Source organism: Amphibalanus amphitrite, unplaced genomic scaffold, assembly GCF_019059575.1.
Source record: "Amphibalanus amphitrite isolate SeventyFive unplaced genomic scaffold, NRLGWU_Aamphi_draft 000070F_arrow, whole genome shotgun sequence".
NCBI lineage: Eukaryota > Metazoa > Arthropoda > Thecostraca > Balanomorpha > Balanidae > Amphibalanus > Amphibalanus amphitrite.
This window is the reverse complement of record NW_024881566.1, coordinates 645,576-665,304: the sequence shown is the minus strand read 5'-3', so window position 1 is coordinate 665,304 and position 19,729 is coordinate 645,576. Positions and strand designations below refer to the sequence as shown.

The following is a 19,729-nucleotide window of genomic DNA, read 5'->3' as shown; positions in this document are numbered from 1 at the left end:
GGAGTTAGAGCGATGAAAAATGTGGATTGTACCGTGCATACATTCGGTTCATGTTGCATTGCTGCTGATGGGTGCTGGATCGGATGAAGAGCTCTTGCTGGCTCCTTTATATGTTTGTCTCAACCCTCTGCCGCCAAACTATTATCATCCAACCAAAATGTATTGCGCCTCATAGAAACTTTGTTCGCCTCCAATGTCAACATTCACCCATACAACATGCAAACAATGGCTGAAACCACGTATTGTCGTCGTCGTCACTGCGCTCGCGCTGGGAAGTATCTGTCGGGCGATGATTTGTCGGTGGAGGCCGCTGGCCGGCGCGGAGGACCGCGCTGCTGAGTACCTACTGAGTATCACTCATCACAGATCACATCACGCGTCTCGCGCCCGCCCGCTGAGCCTCTCACTCCCAGAGGCCCATCACAAGCCGTCCGCGGCGAGCCGCGCGCAGGTCCGAGGGAAGGTCAGGGCTCTAGACTAGGGTATGAGCAGGCTGAAGCTGATGTTGGCACTGGTCGCTGGTCTAGACATACAAACGTCACGTGCGCACGCCCATGTCGCAGTTCATGTTTCGTCGCGCTAGTTACGCCACATCGAGGAATGGGAGTCCTCTGTCGCCCACAAAATGAAGTCACGGGTGATTGTGCGAGCGAGCTACACACGGGGAGAGAACACTACGCGAGGAGCGGCCTCTGCACATTGGCCACCGTCAGCCAACACGATGTCGAGCTTCAATGAAAAGTCATTCTTATGTCTACTGCTTATGGCATTGAGTACCCCCAGCTCCTGCGTCAGGCTGTGACGTGCTAACTTTCGATAACCATCAACTCATTGGCCGTTTCCTCTACCATCTGCCAATCTTCTACTAGTTAACGGATGACGCGTCTCACGGATATGGCACAGGCGAGCGTTGAGCGAGGACACATCAGTCAACAATCAGGGTATAAACCAATCAGTCGGTAAGAAAATCACTGCCCGTGAGGGAGAACTAGCTGCCAACAGCTGCCGCTTGGACCTCCGTCATCAGCTTCACAGACGAACAATAACGCTTCCGAATCAACTGCGTAGCACCAGTCAACTTCAAATTGCACTAGGTTCCTCTTGTCGACAAATGTGACGAAAGGAATTCATTTCTTTTACGAGTTTGTCGTCCCGGAAAGTCACAGAGTCAGACTTCAGGGGAAGGACCTGGAAGGTTGACAAGTGGCTAAAGTCAAAGCTACAGTTAATTCTACCATCGCCCGTCCATATCTAGAACACCAACGCACACGAAGCGAGTATGAAAGCTTGAGTCAATTCTTCCTCCCGAATCCCTCACCCGACGCACGCCTCCCGTCCTGGCGTCCAGCTATGCCGCTCAGCAGACAACCGGTGGTCTCGGCGTGAACCCCCTCCGGGCTGACTGCGCGGCGGGTCGCGGGTCGTCCGCTCCGCTCAGACGTTCTGCTGATGAGCGGCCGGCGTGCTCAGGTCGGACAGCGAGCCCCCAGTGGTGGCCGGCGCCAGACTCAGGCCACCCAGTTTGGTCGGCAGGTCACCCTCGCTGCCCGTCTTCTTGACGTCGTTGGCCCGGGGCGCGGAGCTCATGGCCTGTAGCCGCGCGTACTGCTGCTGCAACGCCTGCTGTTTGCGACGCAGCTCCGTCTCGCGCCGCTCGAGCGCCTCCTGGCGACAACGCGACAGCACGCCGGTCCGTTCTGGCGTACTCCGCTGCAGGCCCTCCTGCGAGTTGACGCTCTCGCTGCTGGACGAGTTGGAGGAGGCGACGTCGCGGCGCAGGTTCTCGTCGCTGAGAGCCAGCGTGGAGGAGAGTGCGGCGGCGCCCGGCTCGGAGTTGGTCCTCACCAGCGGTGCCGGGTGCCGCACGCCGGTGCCGGTGCCGGTGCCGCCCGCGTTGTCCGCCGGCAGTGAGAGCTTGGCGCGCTGGGCGGCCGGGTAGTGCGGGCTCAGCGGCGAGCTCGGCGAAATGAGTGGCGACTTGGAGGAGGTGCGCGGCGGCGGTGGCGGCGGCGCGGGCCGCGGCGCCGCCTCCTCGCGCGGCGGTGAGGTGCGACCGCCGAGCGGCGCCGGCCGCACCCCGGGCCGCCGCTCGGGGCTGAATGTCTGCAGCTCACTCAGAAGAGCATCGAGCGGGTTTCCGGCGGCGGCTGATGGCGGCGCGGCGGCGGCGGAAGGCTGGTCGCCCGCGGCGGCGGCGGTGGACGCCGGCTGCAACGGGTGGGGGAGGGAGGGGCGTCAGATGGAGCGCGCAGAGCCGGGGACACGGGGGCACCGTAGGCTCATGGGAATACTGGCGCACGGAGGGAGCGCGGACGATTGGAAGGGTGCAGTGGTGAATTCTACATATTCGGGGTGAATTGGGCTGCTCTGAGTTGAAAAGGTATGGCATGAATTGGCATTGAATTGGAAACTGGAATTGGAATTGGCGTTAGCATAAATGTAGGTATGTGGGTTGTACGGATACCTAATCAGGGATACCTGATGTTCTGAGCAAGAACTTAGACCGATACGCGTAGATATGCACTGTGATGACCTAGTGGGGGTAGCTTTTGGTTGTACACAATGTACAGTTAAATGAGGGAAACCTGTGTTTCAGAATGACTTATTGTGAAATGAGTGGACGTGAGTTTCGTGAAGTGAGTATAGTGTTTTGTGACTAAGCTTGTGACGTGTTCTCAGACGAAGCTTGCAATCAAGAATCATTTTTCCACTTCAGCTTCCATGTATAGGTATTTGGGAATGAACACAACTAATAATCGAAATGACATTGCAAGGTGAATGCCACGTAAAGTTTGTCATTGGATGACCTGTTTTGAAGTCCTAAAGCCTACAAAGATTTCCTGGGAGTGCAGGGTAAAAAAAGATGTTCCGCACTAACTAAAAAGGCCTATTGATGTGAATAGCGGAAATGTTCAGGCTTGTTTGCATCCCGTGATGACCCTGGGTACTATTTTTCATCGAATTTGGAGGGACGATGGTTTCAAAATTGAGAAAAAACCTGTGCGTATTTTCTAGTGCATTTCTAAATCTTCCTAGTTTACCAGTCCTGTTAAACCAACATTCGCAACCATGGTTGGGACGAAAATATTTCGTCACCGACCTTGCCAATTTCATGAGTCACACTCATTGCATAATTCCCCATCCAAACTGAAACGATTCCGAAAATTGTGGCTCAGACCGTTGAATAACCGTGCCGGCATAAGAGCACTGCGGCGCAGTATGAATGCAGGCGTCTTGCTCCTGCCATCTAGGGGCGAATGAAGAAATCACTGAGCACTGCGGCGCAGTATAACTGCAGGCGTTATGCTACTGCCACCTAGGGGCGAGAGGTGAAGTCACTGAGTACTGCGGCGCAGTATAACCGCAGGCGTTTTGCTGTTGCCATCTAGGGGCGAGTGATGAAATTACTGAGCAGTGAGCACTGCGGCGCAGTATAACTGCAGGCGTTCTGTTACTGCCATCTAGGGGCGAGTGCTGAAATCACTAGTGAGCACTGCGGCACAGTATAACTGCAGGCGTTCTGCTCCTGCCATCTAGCGGCGGGAGATGAAATCACTGAGCACTGCGGCACAGTACTACTGCAGTCGTTATGCTACTGCCATGTAGAGTCGAAAGATGAAGGTAGCGATCATTGCTGCGCAGTATGATTGCAGGCGCAGAAGTCGTGTAAGCCAGATGGCAACGTCCTTTGACCAATGAAAAATGCGCGCTCGTTGGTAAAACCATTGCATTCTGAAGAACATATATGACATATTTCTGGTCACCTGTGTTTCTTTTTTTTTATAAATGAAAAATAGCATCTGCCAGCCTATTGACTCTCTGTTAGGTATCCCGGCACGAATCGTTTCCAGCGCAACAAGGTTTGTGGTCTCATGCCGCTTTGTCGGAGAGAAATAGCACAAACATGCTCAGCCATTCATCCAGATTCCAGAGTCATAAACTGCGGGCTTCAAAAATGCATAGGATGAAGCTATGTCACTACATATACGTATGTTTTCAAATAGCGCATGGGTCAAGAGACACATGGTTTTGTAATCCACCGTTGGAAACCACGAAAACGCTCCGGAAGAAATTGTCTGAAAACAAATCACAAATGACACTATCGTCTCTTTAAAGTATATTCATTTCTTATTTAGCTTCCCTGATTTTCGTATTTCTATGGCCCTTCTTTTGACCGAGCGCTTTTTGAATGTGAATGTACACACCCGTACGAGGCCTCGTAAAGTTCCAATAGCATTTATGTTTAACCCTCGCCCGTATTGGTGTTTTTCCAGCCGCGAACGTATAAGGGGGGGGGGGGGGTCCGTTGGACCCCCCCTTGCCGTTTCGCCCCTGATCGAGCTAGAGCTTCGCGGAAAAAACGAGCGTGTTGCCCGTGACGAGAAGAAGCCGATGATACCCAATTTTAAGGTCCTAGGTCATTGGTTGACCTTGCAGGTCAGGTCAATGACCCAAAAGTCGGGAAAATCGGGACCTGTTAGAACGTCGTAAAGTGTGGCTGCTATGGGGTTTTTCGGGGTGCTGATCACGAATATCATGTTAGTTTTGATCACAAATGATGTCTTCATGCATTTAGGCCGGGTCGGGTCAGGTCAGGTCAGGTCAACCAGTAAGGGTGTTCGTAGTAGGTGGCAACTGCCTCTGACAGCTTCGTAACATGTTACGAAGGCACCAAAACTACTTCGTAAATGTTCATATGGTTGCTAAATTCGAATTCAGCTCTAAAAACTGGCCTAGAAACATGTAAAACTCGAAAAAGTGAACCGAGGTCATCAAAGGTCAATGACCTGACCTGACCTTCAGGTGACCTTGACACCCACCCTAATGCATGGGGGCAACATCATATCACATGTTTGAACGCTTGAAACCACGAAAAGACTGCAAACGCGAGGCTAATGCGAGCCGACATACGCCGAATCGCGATTCCGGCCAAACATGGTCTCGAAAAGTAGGTCACAGGTCAAAGGTCATTTGGGTCAGGGTCATGAAATTTTCAGGGTAGGTGTAAAATTGATGAACGCGAGGGTACTGAAAGTTTCGTCACGATCGGCCGCTTTTTACGCGAGTTATTCGCGAAAAACCATGGGGGGGGGTCCGTTCGACCCCCCCCCCTATACGGGCGAGGGTTAAAAAGAAATATTCCGAACTTTTAACAGCTCGGGTCCGTTGCTTGCGTAGGGGATTGCAAACATGTGGCAATCGACACCGAAAGTTTATATAACAAAGCAAAGAAAATGTAAACAGGATGATGCAAAATAAAGTCTTGAACTGATTTAAGGCAATTGTTGATGCAGGTGCATGTTTGTGGGAAGCATCAGACATTGCACAATAAACTTAATCATGGAGTGTGCGATCAGACGATATAGTTCATGGGTCTTTACTCGGGACATGTGCAGCAAGCTGTGCTTTATATGAGTCTGGAGTATACCTCGATACTCCATTGATTTGTAGTTGATTTTGTAAAATAATATTATAGTCTGCACAAAAAAGGTTACATCGAACGCTCAATGCAGCATCGAACACATGTAAGTCTCATGCAGAATGACTACTGACTACAAACAACATAGCATGTCCGCACTACGGGTTCTAGCACTGTCTACTCAAAAATATAGACTGAGCGTTCATGTACTCTGTCCCGGCGACTCTCTCCCTAAAGAGAGAGCTCTGCCGCCACTGCAGAAGCCTCGGCCGCTACAGTGCAAAAAAATACTGGTCAGCTATCGAAAAACCCACCTCACACCACCGCTCAAACACACACGAGACAGTGCCGACGACTGAACTGCACCCAATAGCGCCTGTGTGGATGTATGTACAATGTACATTGTGGCGTGCATAGCAAAGGGAAAAAGACAGACAGACAGACGGACAGATAGGCGGGAATAAGCAGACAAGCAGGCAGACAGACAAACAGTATAAGCAGACGATCAGGCAGGTGCAGAAGCTTGTTGATAATATATTTTAACATAGATAACATGAATCAGATACATGTTATCTATGACTTTAAAAAAAACTATGACACTGGTAGTCATGTCACATATCACAATGTTATGGTGTTATGAATTGTTATCGTTATCTTCAAGCGATAATGTCACTCTTGATTGAAAAAAATCAATGTGTTTGTTTTGCAACCCATATCATCCAAGCATCATAAAATGTAAAAATGCATTTATTTTGCATCGCTATTTACCCGTAAACGGTAAACACTGTTAGCATCCAGATATCGATCAATTATAAACAAACCAGCATGAAATCTGTCTGTCTATTTTTGCACAATTAAACTGAATTTCTTTTTGAAGGCTGAAGCTGATTGATAAATTCAGGAACTTTTTCTGTTGCCTCATACTGATGAAAGACTTTGAGTTTCATGAGCATTATAACTTTATACCTTTATAAATTTGCCTTTTTCCGTAATGCTGTCTGTATGTAGTTTTTAATTTTTGTATTAAATTGTTCAATATATTTATCAAAATGCGCCACCTAGTCCATTATTATAAGGAAAGTTGTTACAAATGTTTATAGCAGTCCATGGACACTAGGTATGGAATAAATGCATTCGTGCGGAGCAGTGATGTGAAGCAGGGGGCGCTGGAACCTGGCCGGTCTTTGTTCCATCCGCCGCAGCAGAGGGCCATGCTGCTGAGAAGGGGCTGTGACATGTCACCGGGCTGTGACATGACATGTCAGCGGACCTCTGCTTGGTCGCCGAGGACCGGAGGGGAGAAAGAGTGGCTTGCTGAACTGCCGATCGATCGCGACTTGCGGGATATAGCAGTCCGAAAGTGAGTCAGAGAGACAGGGTGGAAGTTTGTTATGTCTGTGTGCATGTGCAGTTAACAATGTCACACGTTTTTCCTGAGTTAAGATTAGTGTTACAATATTCTATCACGATTCATGCAAGGTCATATCGATGCTAACATTAGAATGAATTTTACATTTAATCTGCTTGGATTGCTTACAACGAAAATACATGTTAATCTGCCTTTATTTACTTTAGTTCACGTAACTAAAAAACGGTTGTAAACCGACTATTAAATGCACATGATTACCATCACTCATAACGAGTCACGTAGCCCCTGAAGGGACATGTGTGCCGCTGAGCGCCACTGACCTGACCAGTCGAGTCTGTCGACTTGCCAGCCGCCGTCTGGGCCTCCTCGTGGTCGGGAACTCGCTGGTCCTGAACCGATGCCAGGCTGCGGACAACAGCGACAGTCAGAGTTCATAGGCTCACATAACGAAAGAACCGCTTGTTGAATGATCGACTCATGACTGAGGGATTATCAGTGGGATGCAGAAGAACGCGCTCAACTCAGACCGTCCTCGCGGATTCTGTGGGGTGTCACATGTTTTGTGTTAGCTCCGGTGGAGCTTTAAGTGACAATAGTCGTGTTTACATAGGGTTCCCTTAATCTTCCCCTATTTCTCCCCTATTTTCAGATCGAATTTTAGGCATCATAGCGCTCGCGTGTAACGTTGCTATGGACGCTATTGTTGTTAGAAGCATACTAAGCATCGTTTATGCTGTAAACAATATAAATTGGGCTTATTTAATACTCGAAATTCAACAATTCATATTTTGAAGTAATTTTATCCTGCCCTTCAATTCCCTCTTTAAGCGACAAATAGGGGAGGATTTGGTAGCGTAGCGCCTTTCCAAAAGCTGCTACGCTACCATATCCAGTGGTTCTCAAACTATCACATCACAAAAGCGGCGTGCTGATTGGCCGGCAGTTCCGAATCGTCCGACTGGTGGTCCCCGACTCGACAAGCGCACGTGCGCCGACTGAGGATTTTTAAGTGGCATTAACGCATAAACGGCAGAAAGTCAAGGCGGAAATTCGACAGGTGCGGTGTTCTGATATTGCCGTGGATGTGATTACACCTCCTTGAATAATAGCTCAGCCGTTTAAAGTATGTTAAATGCCAGATAGTTTTCTGATTTTTCTTGCTTTGAGCTTTCATGTGCTATCACTTTTACCTCAGTGTCTAGTCAGGAAGCTATTTGGGAGAGCCCTAAAGGTAAGTAACAATTGCAAACTGCTTCTAGAATGACTTAGTTGCGCCATATTTGTAGTGAAGCGAGGTAAAGGAGACAGAGGATTCCTTTATAAGGGACATTTAAGAGACAAATAGGGGAAGATTAAGGGAACCCTATGTAAACACGGTTAATGCGACCTTCTTTTGCCCCTAACTGAGTTGTAGCTCTCCAAAAGCAATGGAAGCTGGTTTGATTATCCCCTTTTTACCTACTGTGTGCTGAAATATTTATCACTTATCACAAAGCCACATGTAACTAAAAACTTCGAACCACGCATGATAATCGATATGCGTGGTTCGAAGCGCGATACCATCCGATATTGATTATTCTCGTTTGCTCCAAATGTTTAACGTAACTGAATTAGAGAAAAGACGCCATCAATACGATATCATGTTTGTGGAAAAACTGTACAAAGGTGTCCTCGACTCACATGTACTATTGGCACGGTTTCCGCTGTATGCTGCTCCAAGAATTACAAGGAGGATTGAAGGAGCTCGTGGTGTCATGAATGTACCATTTGCGCGGGTCGACACTATGAAAGGTTCGCTTTTTGTTAGGGCACCCACTATCATAAATGAATTTATGTTCGAGATAACAGATTTGGATTTGTTTCACGACTCAATGCAGGATGTTCGGGCTAAAGTAAGACGACATATACAAAACATGTGAGTCCTGGTGTGAACCGCGTGACTGTATTTATTGTGTTATGCATGTACTGTATGGACTGTGTGATAGATATGGTTGGTATATCGAGGGATTGTATGTGTAAGAGACGAAAGACTAAAGGCAATGTTTACACTGCTCCGAACGTATAACTGCTATGGACTGTTACTGGGCGTCAATTCGCCTGTTGTTCCATGACATCGAATAAATAAATACCAGAACAGCTGGAGTTTTCGTGTAAATTTCCCTTTCACTCACCGTTTTAAAGTCACCAGGGTTCCCGATAGTTTCTTTATTCGTTGAAGTGCGTTGTCCAGCCTCTGGGGCTCCGCTCCAAGAAAGCTGCAATGGAACCGAGACCAGTGATGTCACGCTGGTTGTGTCTCGTAAATACTCTTTTAGTTAGGTTGTGTTGCTATCAAAGAATGGTATACCTAGTTGGTGGACCTATCAGGGCCTGACCCTGATAAGGTCGGGCTAGACCCTTAGCCTCGAATGCCTTCATCCACGTCACGTTCATGCATAACCTCCACGTGACGATTCAGTAATGTCATTGATCAGACTGGCCAACGGCGTAAGCGGACTTAGATTGCTCGTTCCTCGCGACACCGCCGTTCCACTAGGGGCTGATCAGAACCCTCACCTTTCCTCACGCTGAACTCTGTCCCTCTAAGGGCTGATCAGAACCCTCACCTCTCCTCTCGCTGCACTCTGTCCCGCTCCAGGCTGATCAGAGTCCGCAGGCTGCGCTCCATCTCCGGAAACCTCCTCTGAAGCTCGGTGACCGTTTTGCTGAAAACCACCATACGTGAACCTTACAGACTTCGTGTTTACGAGCGAGCGAGCGAAGCGAGTCTTTTCAATATAACGGAAAAATATCAGTATGAGCGGCCCGGCCCGGCCCGGCCTGTAACGCTTTTGAGAGGCGTATATCTCAGCAACCGCTGCACCGATTGGCCTGCGATCTTTTTTGCTGGGTAGCCCCATCCATTTTACCCCGTAATTGACTACTTTTGATACATCTCAGTGACCGTCGTGGCACGTGCCACGTGAAAAGTCAAGGGTGTTCAAGCTGTTTTGCAAAAGTAGTGATTTTTAGAGGCTCATATCTCAGCAGCCGCTTGGGCGATTGACTTGCGGTAATTTTTGTAGGGTAGCAGCATCCCTTCTACCAAAAATAGGATACTCTCGATGCATGTGGGTCACCCCCAGTGCACGTGCAAAATACAACAATAAGAGGTGTCAGATTTGTTCCCATTTTAATAACTCGGTAATTACTGGGACGATTTCGCTGAAACTTGGCATACAGGTAGGCACCCACCAGGCAATGCATTCCCATGTGTTGCGGTTAAGGTGCTACTGCACGTGCGCACGTGCAGGGGGCGCTTCCAGATCTCGAGAACGGCTGGGCCGATTGCGCTCAAATTTGGTACACGGTTGGGGACCAATTAGTAGGGTGCCGTGCAAAAGTCAGATTGGACCCCGTTTGCACGTGCGCACGTGCAGAATGCCGCTTCCAGATCTCAGGAACGGCTGGGCCGATTGCGTTCAAATTTGGTACACCGACCGTTAGCGACCGGTTAGAAGGGTGCTTTGCGCAAGCCTGTTGGAAGTACCCTCTCGCCCTTCCGCACGTGCGGCCTGCAGGGCTCACTATCTCGCTCGCTCGTTCTTCGCCCAAAAGGCGTTTTACTGGTTGTTATGCTGGATATTGAAAACGTACATCCAGTGATTGTGGGGTTTATATTTAGAATATCGATTTTTTAATTCGGCTGTGTTGTGAAAGACAATTTGACACAACGTTTGCTTGTTTATCGATTACATGGAGTCGTAAGCAGTAAGTGCGTGATTCGCATGCTGGGCCTCGTTTCATAAAGCTCTGCCGTAACTTACACCTTTCCGTAATTCACACCCTTTCAAACTACGGAGCGCAAATAAAGCCGTTTCACAAAGCCACAACTGGAATTGTTTACACCTCCGTAACTAAGCACATTTGCGTAGTTACCGTAATTTATCAAGCGTCCTACAAATTACAATTTCATGTCAACACTTATTTTTTTTACGAGAAATTATAAAACAATTATGTTAAATTTAGATCTTAGAAATTATTTATGAAAAAAAAACAAAATTTATATTGATGACCATCCTTTATTAAAACAATATATTAAAAACAGCAGAAAGCCAGCAGAAGCAGAAGTGCCTAACTACGAAAGTGGCGCGGCGCGGCGAATAAACAAAATTCCGATAGTGGCCACAAAAAGCGACTGGTACAGAAGATTTGCAGTTTCTTTTTCTCTTTTTGGCTGTTCTTTCTTCCTCACCGGGCTCAACGTTATAAAATATATCAAAAACTAGCTTCAAATCTTCACATTAATTCAAAATCACGCAACATTTTTGTGCGTAGTTTACACCACTGATATCAAGAGCTTGATAAAATATTTGGCGTTAATTACGTCGTTTTATGAAACCCAAATGGCATCAATTGGTCCGGAATCGAGCATTTGCCGTAAATGAAGCTCCGTACTTTCGATGACGTGAATTACTCCGGTCTCCGGCTTTATGAAACCGAATTGGCATCAAATACGCCAAATCTGGCATAATTGACGGAACGCCGTAAGTAATTCCTTTTATGAAACGAGGCCCTGATCGCACCTGGATTTGGTGAGCATCAGCGCCATGCCTTCGACATCGTTCAGGTTGACCCTTCTCTGGCGGTTGATGACGCTGCTTCGGAGATCCTCCACGTGGTGCTCCACCTCCCTGGAAAAGAAATGTGTTTCCACTGGCTTATTCGTGAAGACGCGAGCTGTGCTGCAGCGCTTTCTACACCGTCTGTCCACATCGACAGAGTGCACGCACAAACTTCAAACAGCGAAATCGGGCATCGTTTTATCTTACTTTGCATCGAAAAAAAGCACAATGCACAACTGTTACTCGATTATCAAATTGTGTTTTTCTCACCCTAGGTCCTTCTCTATGCCTTGAATAACTTCCCGGTAGGCCTCCTCTTCTTTCCTGATCTTGAGGACCTCGGGATCCACGGTTCCTAATCTCATGTCATTGTCAGCCAGCAAGTACACCCTGAAAAAGACCATTGTATTTACTGGGCTCATTCCTCCCCACATGTGCGTCTATGGCTGTTGGTGTAAGAACAACTGCGATCCATAGAATAATGTTGGATATCTAAGTACAGGTCTCGCGGGTTTTAGCGGTAGGTTTTGCACCTAGAAAATTTAGTGTACTTCAGGCTATATCTTCGTCGTCTTAAGCTTTTAAGTGTTGAAGATGCGATCGACTTGTTGGGTAACAAGCCGGTTATGATCGTGTAAAATGGCTTCATCGTAGATCGATTAGTTTCTGAGATATAACCGGAAATGTAAAAGTGCAAAACCTACCGCTTAATCTCGCGAGACCTGTACATGCACCAACCCGTTTCTGTGTGTTACGAGTGCCCGGTGTAATTTACATACTTATGCAATGAGTAATTCCAAACAACCTCTACTTGTCGTCTACAAAAATTGGATTTTGACCGTATCATCTGGGGGGTAACAGGTCGGGAGTACGTACCGTATTTTTGAAAAAGTATCTCCCATCATTTCCCGAACGGCCAGCGAGTGTTCCTGGGAGAGCCGGCGCAGTTTTCTCATCTCCTGACGCAGGTCACGGGCCTTCTTCTGCAGGCACCGCAGCTGGTTGTACGTCTCCGGCGAGAGGTGCAGGTCTGCCGAGGTCACAGGGTCAGACGAGGCCATACTAGACAGAGAGGGGGGGGGGGGGGGAGAAGTGCAGGTCTGCCGGGGTCACAAAGGTCAGACGAAGTCATACTAAACAGAGGAGGAAGGGAAGGGTGAGACGTGGTGAAAGTCTGTGGGGGTCACAGGTCAGCCGAGGTCATACAAGACAGAGAAGAGGAAAAGAGAAAGGAGAGGTAGAGGGATGCGTGGTTATATAGAAGTCATGCAGCATTTTTAGCACTTCCTTATCTGGATGACTGCACCACTACCTCGGTAAATGTTGTGCTGTGATCTGTGCGGGCATCACTACCTCGATAGATGTGCTGTGACCTGTGCGGGTTCCACTACCTCGGTACATGTTGTGCTCTGGCCTCTGAGTGTACCACTACCTCGATAAATGCTGTGTTATGACCTGTGCGATTACCACTGCCTCGATAAATGTGCTGTGACCTGTGCGGGTACCACTATCTTCGTAGATGTGCTGTGACCTATGCGGGTACCACTACCACGGTAAATGTGCTGTGACCTGTGCGGGTACCACTACCTCGGTAAATGTGCTGTGACCTGTGCGGGTACCACTACCACGGTAAATGTGCTGTGACCTGTGCGGGTACCACTACCTCGGTAAATGTTGTGCTGTGGCCTGTGTGGGTACCACTATGTATAGCCTTGGTAAATGTGCTGTGACCTGTGCTATACCACTATCTCGGTATATGTGCTGTGACCTGTGCGGATACCACTACCTCGGTAAATGTTGTGCTGTGACCTGTGCGGGTACCACTACCTCGGTAAATGTTGCGCTGTGACCTGTGTGATTACCACTACCTCGATAAATGTGCTGTGACCTGTGCGGGTACCACTATCTTCGTAGATGTGCTGTGACCTGTGCGGGTACCACTATCTCGGTAAATGTTGTGCTGTGACCTGTGCGGGTACCACTACCTCGGTAAATGTTGTGCCTTCCGTCCGGAGTAACCAGCTGGATCGGTTTCGGCGGCGGCGCCGGCTTGATGCGCTCTGTCGGCATACAGGGTCACCGGTCATTGGTAGGGCTTCTCGAATCCACTGTCCGGGAACGTGAATGTGGATTGGTATAAATTGGCGGCAGCCGCCAAGTCGAGGCACCTGCTTCATGCTATGTGGCACTTTGTCACTTTCCATTCATTTCCAGACAAATGATAAATGAACCATTTTGAACTCCAGTGAATACAATGGAATATACCTTATTAGAATAACGCACCCAATGATCGCACACGTGAATAATAGGTATTCTGACATGCTGGTGTTTATCGGATGAATTAATCATTTTACAACAACTGAAGACGTAAAACTACAATAATCATGTCTATATGACAGAACGTAACATCGAATCAGGAACTCGAGACTTCATCAAGAGTACAATACTGGCTTATTCGTGAAGACGATAACTGTGCTGCAGCCTATTCTGCATGCTTTCCACAAACAACAGAGTGCACCCACAAAGTCTATTCCGACTTCGACACGAATACAGCCAAGTAAGGCGGCGACTGCAGCCCGTTAGTACCTTGTGATGACATGCGTGGAAGCGTGGACGATTTGATGGCTGGCTTCACGGGAACCTTGTCGGCTGGAAGCGATCGATCGTCATGTTAGTGCTGCTCCCAGTTTACGCTTACTCACTACTCGGCTGGTCCTTCTTCCAGGGGATGACGCGTTAGTGCTCTAAAATGACAACTTGGGATGTGTAAAAAAGTGTTACCCAAGCGAAGCGGGTTATGCAGACTGACGAATCGACACATGTGTTAGCGATCATCACCAGCAGTGAAAGCAGTGACACTAATATCAAATTGGGGTGTTACCAGTGAGACACATTAGTGCAAACAGTTGTGACACATGTGTTAGTGAACACGAACAACAGCGTAAAAAGCATTAGTGGGTAGAGTACTGTGGCTAGTGGGTATAACTATTCTATTTTGGTTACTATTTGTCTTCGAGAAATTGATCAGCCAGCTTGTTAGGACTTTATTAAAATTGAGCTATTTTTAATTATTTTTCCACATTTTGGAGAAGGTGCACCCAAACGGTCGGTTACCACTCTTCTGAGCGACGCGTGCATTGTTCGGGTCCACTCTATCCCTCTTACCGGCATGTGTCGGAGAGTGCTGCTTGTTGGGGCCGTGCGGGTCGTCACTAAAGCTGACAGATTTCTCAAACGACACAGACTTGTCTGGAACAGGCCGGCGCGGCGGTCAGAGATATTGGTCAGGGCGGATCGCAGGGAATGTCCGAGATCAAGATGATTTGCTCATGTGCGATTTTGTCAGGCTAACGTAATAAGACTAGGGCGAAAGTGCACCGCTATGCTTGCTCAAAATTTATTGTTTTAAGGTCGACCAGCGCATCATGCAAACGGTGATTGGAACTCAAAGTCTGGCGGTATTATGCAAATTCAGCCGCCCTTTTTTATGCACTTGTGTGCATGCCGTGCAAAAATGAGTCTCTAAAATAGATTCTACCCAAAACAATTGCACCGCGATGGTCGATCATCATACCGTCCATGATCGATGGCCAACTCACCTCAGCTTCATGACTGTAACTGTCGACACGTTCTTTGACGCAACTAAACATCACCTACATTCGTCTTGATTTGAATCCCGCGAATACGAATTAGATTAGCCCCTCGTGCGGTGCGTCAATTGGTCCGGCGTGCAATGCAGTCGATTTCGAGCAATTTAGACCCGTACAGCAAGAGGAGAGAGCGAGGGTGCCAGTTCGTGGCACGATAGAAACAGTTGTCGGAGCGTATGCAAAATAGTGTAAGACCGGTCAATGAGATAGAGTTTGAGCGACGCATACAATGTGTGTTTCGGAAGAGAAAGCCTCAGATGAGTGTTAGACGCATGCCTCGGCTAGTAACCTATTTGGAAGGCTTAGGTGACACTTATGATGTATGTATGAGATGTTGGACGCAAGAGATTGACCCATCTTTTCGTGGTGTGCCCTACATCTTCTCAACTGGGCAACGCTAACGTTTCGTTAATGTAACGTTAACACCACGGAATGTTCCATGCTGAGTTTGAAGCTAAGCAAATTGTGTATAAATCTTTGCTTGTTACGGATGGCAAAGCTAGTGATGTTTTTTTTTTGGTGACATTAAATATGAACAGGAGCGTTAAAAAACACCAACAAATTAACGTAAGCAAAACATGTGTCTTCCAGCATATTATTAAGTTGAAATGAAAAAATTGTTTTTATTTGAAAAGATGAGAAATATGCATGAATGTTTTGCTATGGAACTGTTATGATGACAGCTGAATTGCCTCACTTTGAAAATACTCTATTTTATCTTTTCAAGATAGTATAAAACGACGCTGGATTACTTTCGCACTTGTTTGCGACGGTTCAAGTAGGACCAAATTCGTATCACGCTATAATTGAAAATGTAAATGCAGAGAGCGATTCAATAGAACTGGTGCTGAAAGAGAGAAATGTCATGCTATATGTGTTTCCAAAAGTGCTCATGTCTATGTACTCGTATTCATACGAATAGTTTCTTGCTCATGCGAGTCAGTAAGCGTACCTTTACCACGTCCTAACTTTGGGGGCCTGTCGGGTTTTAGATAGTTGTCTGAAATGCAGAGCCGCAGTCGGTTAGCTGTTTGTTAATGAGTGATCAGAGAAGACGCCACAGTGCATGCAACTGACCCACAGTTTATCAACAGCGTCATTCTCAAAGCATGACGATTACCTTCACTTTTGTTAGCGTCCATTTCAACAATGACAAACACATGCCCTGAATATCGTAAATGAAGTCTTTCGCGTTACGTTCTTACTGTTACCAAACTTTATTAAAATCGCTGCTAATGCTCCCCCGGTACGGAATGGGGGTGGGGGTGGGGTGGGGGGTCACAGGGCCGCCGCAGTATGCACGTACCTCTGGTGCTGCGCGACGGGTACAAGAGCTCGCGGTCGCTGCGGTACCCCGACTCCAGGTCCGAGTGGGCGCGCTGTGCGCGAGGCGGCACGTTCAGCGCCTTGTGAACCATGCCCGTCAGGTTTGCCAGCTGTCGTTCCATCGACTCGACGCGCACCCTGCCGCGGGTGGGACATATGGGGTCACAGAGGTCAGACAGGTCAGACAGATAATTTCGGCCACATACGTCATTTCGGCCACAGTATCCCCAGTACTTTATGCTGGGAATATGGCATGGCATCATGGATTAGACATGCAAAATTTGGCTCAGTTTTAGACAATAACCATCAAGGGCAAAAACTGCGCGACTCACATTTAATGTTGAAATGCCCCGCCTTGCCAAAAAAGGAACAATCGAAGGAAAATCAAAATTAAAAGACCAAATTTAGAACTTTTGTATTGGATTCAACAAAACAGACATCTTTTGATGTAATATTCACCAAGAACCAAATAAAAATCGCATACGCTATAGCATGCTTTATCGTACTTCTAAGTTATGCCCAACACCAAACATGCCGTTTTGAAAATGAATCATAATGCAAATATATGAATAACTCTATTAATAAACCAACCATTTACCATTTTCAGTATGACTTCGATAAACTTAGAACCCTTTTTAAACAGTTCTTTAGATGTCTTCCATCACTGCAGTGTCGTCTACAGTAATGAAGCAGTGTACGATTAGTGCATGCGATTAGAAAGGGCCCTACTTGTCGTTGAACCGCACGACGGGCTCGGTTCGACGTGCTGCGGATGTGTCAAAGAAGCCGGCGTTTCTGTAGAGGAGAGAGGGTAGATCAGCGGGCGGTAGAGGGGCGGAGACCGGGGTTAGCGACTGGAGGGGGCGTGCCAGCGGTGTGTGTTTGGGGTGGGGGAGGGGGTGTAATCGACAGCACACGGTTAGTGGGTCACTGCACAAACACTCAAGTACGGTGTTACACAGAAATTAGTGGCCTGGGGCTATACTGTGTTACGGGGTTTCTACACCTTAGCGGTGTCCGAATGGACATGTAGTTTACGCGTAGAAAGCGCTTGCTAAGACCGACATGAACACAAGGGCGTCGGGTTGAATCGATGATAAAAGCATATGACAGCCCTGGATGCGACGATTTACTCTCGAATGAAGATGATTGACCATCAGTGCTAATTTATTAAATAGGTGTCTTTTTGTTACTCTTCCGTATTTTGAGAGTTTCGAACGTTGCGGATGCTCGATTTTAACTGAAACAAAACCTCTCAGGTCGGTCTATTTTGCAGTACCGATGCCAATTAAGGGTGTTAATGTAATGCGGAGCACATGGTTAGTAACTACGGGAGAGAGCTAAGAACAATCGTAGACCAAGCGAAAGGATGTCTCGCATGGTGCAATTATTGATTTTTTTTGTGCGTGATTTAAACTCGTCTCACCTTCCCTTGGTACAGATGCATTCCTTGTATTAAAAACCCTACATATTTTGTCCAAAATACCTATTTGCTTTCATTTTTACTTTTTTACCAGTACGAGGAAGGTAAGTCCACAACACATAAACCTTGTCGGCAGCTATCATGATCTTGTGATCATTTTGATCAAAGATACTTATATGTAGTGATGCTTACTATCGCGATACGGAATGCGAATATTAGCGGGAGTGATGGAATACTATAAAACGGAATCAAGCAACTGGAGCCTTTACCAGAGCTGCTGCCTCTTTTTTTCTACCTCCTTAGCACACCGAGTGTCGTCTCCCTCCCCTTCCCATCATCGGCCTCTCCCCTTCCCTGTCCCTCGCTCCCTTCCCTCTGACTCTCCCTCCCCCTTTCCTGTCCCTCACCTGGCCTCCTCGTCGACGAGTGCCGGCGGGAACCGGCCGTAGTACGGGTCGTCGTAGCCGGCCCCGGCCGGGTACGGCCCGCCGCGGCCCCGCTCCGGTGAGCCGCCGAACTCGCCGTCCCCGGCAATGTAGACGGAGGGCCCGCCGGGGCCCCGCGGCGGCACACCGGTCTGCGTGCGCGGCACGGGGCCCACAGAGCGGGCCCCGCGCGCGTACCCCGCCCGCTGCGGCTTCGGCGGCGGGCCTGTCGGAAGACGAGGGGGTGGGGTGGGGTGAGGGACTCAGCAGGGCTGCCGTACGTACGGCCCTCCAGCAAAAGAGTGGTTGGTTAGCCTATGTGCTTTTGGTGTAATAACTTTAACCCACGAGCCGCTGGGGGGGGGGGGGGGGGCATAAAGTTGCCCCCCCCTTACGTTTTGTGGAATATCTCAGAAACGCGATGAGCTACGAACGTGAAACTTGGCATAGCTTCAAATGAACACCTAGGCAATGTTTGAAGAAATTTTGGTGGTTGTAGCACCTAAGATGACGTCACAGTGACGTCATAAAGTTTTGTCGTTTTCCGATATGGACCGTTTCTGATGACGCTGAGCATGAAACTCAACTGTAAATGAACTAGACAGCATCTGCTGTCATCCTAAAACATCTTAGTACACTTCCATCTAGTTCCTAACCAATAATCGGCCCTTTATATTCGGTCCCATATATCTGATGTATCGTGAGGAAACTGAGAGTCGCAAATCTATAATTTGACTTATGACGTCACTGTGACGTCATTTCAAATGGGATCGACACCAAATTCGGACACAACCTCCGCTAGGTATTCAGGAAGATGTGTGCAAAGTTTCGCTTCTCTATCCCTTCGCGTTGCGACGATATCGTCGCGGAAGTAAAGGGGGGCAACTATATGCCCCCCCCCCCCCCCAGCGGCCGGCGGGTGGCGCGGAGGCCCAGCGGCCGCCGGGTTAAATGACAGAGACACTCCTGTAAAATGTCTCAATAGAAATGAGGAGAGGGTTCGTGCACACATTTCGGCAGTAGTTTTCAATAGCCATTAGACGTATTCATCAATGCAGATCGATTATTGTGATGTTGGCAACCAACCATGGCTGGACCACCGGGGACGTGGACCGGGAAAGTCAGCAATAGCAGGAACAAAGCTGTGACATCAAAGCGCCACATGTTTTATCCGTGTAGAATGCAGTTGTCCGTACAAAATTGTATATGCTAGTTTGATTTGGATCGGATGTTAGAGATCCGGCGGAGCGTTCTTTGGCGTCACTAGATCCGAAACGGGCTTGATTCAATGTCCTCTGCGCTAACACAGCGCCATGAGGCCCCAGACGGCTCGGGAATTCCAGCCATCAGTGGGAGAGTGGGTATTGCACTGCCCGCCCGCGCGGTCTCCGGGGCCCGTCACATGGTGGCGGAGCCGACCACCCACGCCCTCCCACGCCGGACTTACGGGACCGGCATATCGGACCGGGCCGGCCTTACTGGATGGTCGACAGGCTGGCTGCCGCAAGGCAAT

General features: G+C 48.3%; 1 protein-coding gene and 1 long non-coding RNA gene across 12 annotated transcripts in view; one reads left to right on the top strand and one right to left on the bottom strand.

Annotated features, from left to right (window-relative positions):
• LOC122379068 overlaps nt 1–19,729 on the top strand; it is a 120,334-nt gene that overhangs the window by 1,734 nt on the left and 98,871 nt on the right. The gene's annotated exons all lie outside the window — the stretch shown is intronic.
• The window catches only part of LOC122379066 (coiled-coil domain-containing protein AGAP005037-like), a 36,733-nt gene continuing 17,150 nt past the window's right edge, over nt 147–19,729 (bottom strand). For 2 of the 11 annotated variants that reach the window (XM_043360967.1, XM_043360960.1), the window contains exons 8-20: nt 18,199–18,442; nt 17,098–17,163; nt 16,349–16,506; nt 14,558–14,641; nt 13,979–14,041; nt 13,375–13,452; nt 12,269–12,422; nt 11,663–11,782; nt 11,354–11,461; nt 9,395–9,493; nt 8,960–9,043; nt 7,109–7,193; nt 147–2,208 (exon numbers count right to left, since the gene is read on the bottom strand). In XM_043360967.1, the coding sequence (XP_043216902.1) occupies nt 1,435–2,208; nt 7,109–7,193; nt 8,960–9,043; nt 9,395–9,493; nt 11,354–11,461; nt 11,663–11,782; nt 12,269–12,422; nt 13,375–13,452; nt 13,979–14,041; nt 14,558–14,641; nt 16,349–16,506; nt 17,098–17,163; nt 18,199–18,442 (2,117 nt within the window). In that variant the 3' untranslated portion in view covers nt 147–1,434. The remainder of the gene's footprint in view (nt 2,209–7,108; nt 7,194–8,959; nt 9,044–9,394; nt 9,494–11,353; nt 11,462–11,662; nt 11,783–12,268; nt 12,423–13,374; nt 13,453–13,978; nt 14,042–14,557; nt 14,642–16,348; nt 16,507–17,097; nt 17,164–18,198; nt 18,443–19,729) is intronic. The other 9 variants (XM_043360970.1, XM_043360964.1, XM_043360969.1 and 6 more) reach the window with 6 other exon arrangements.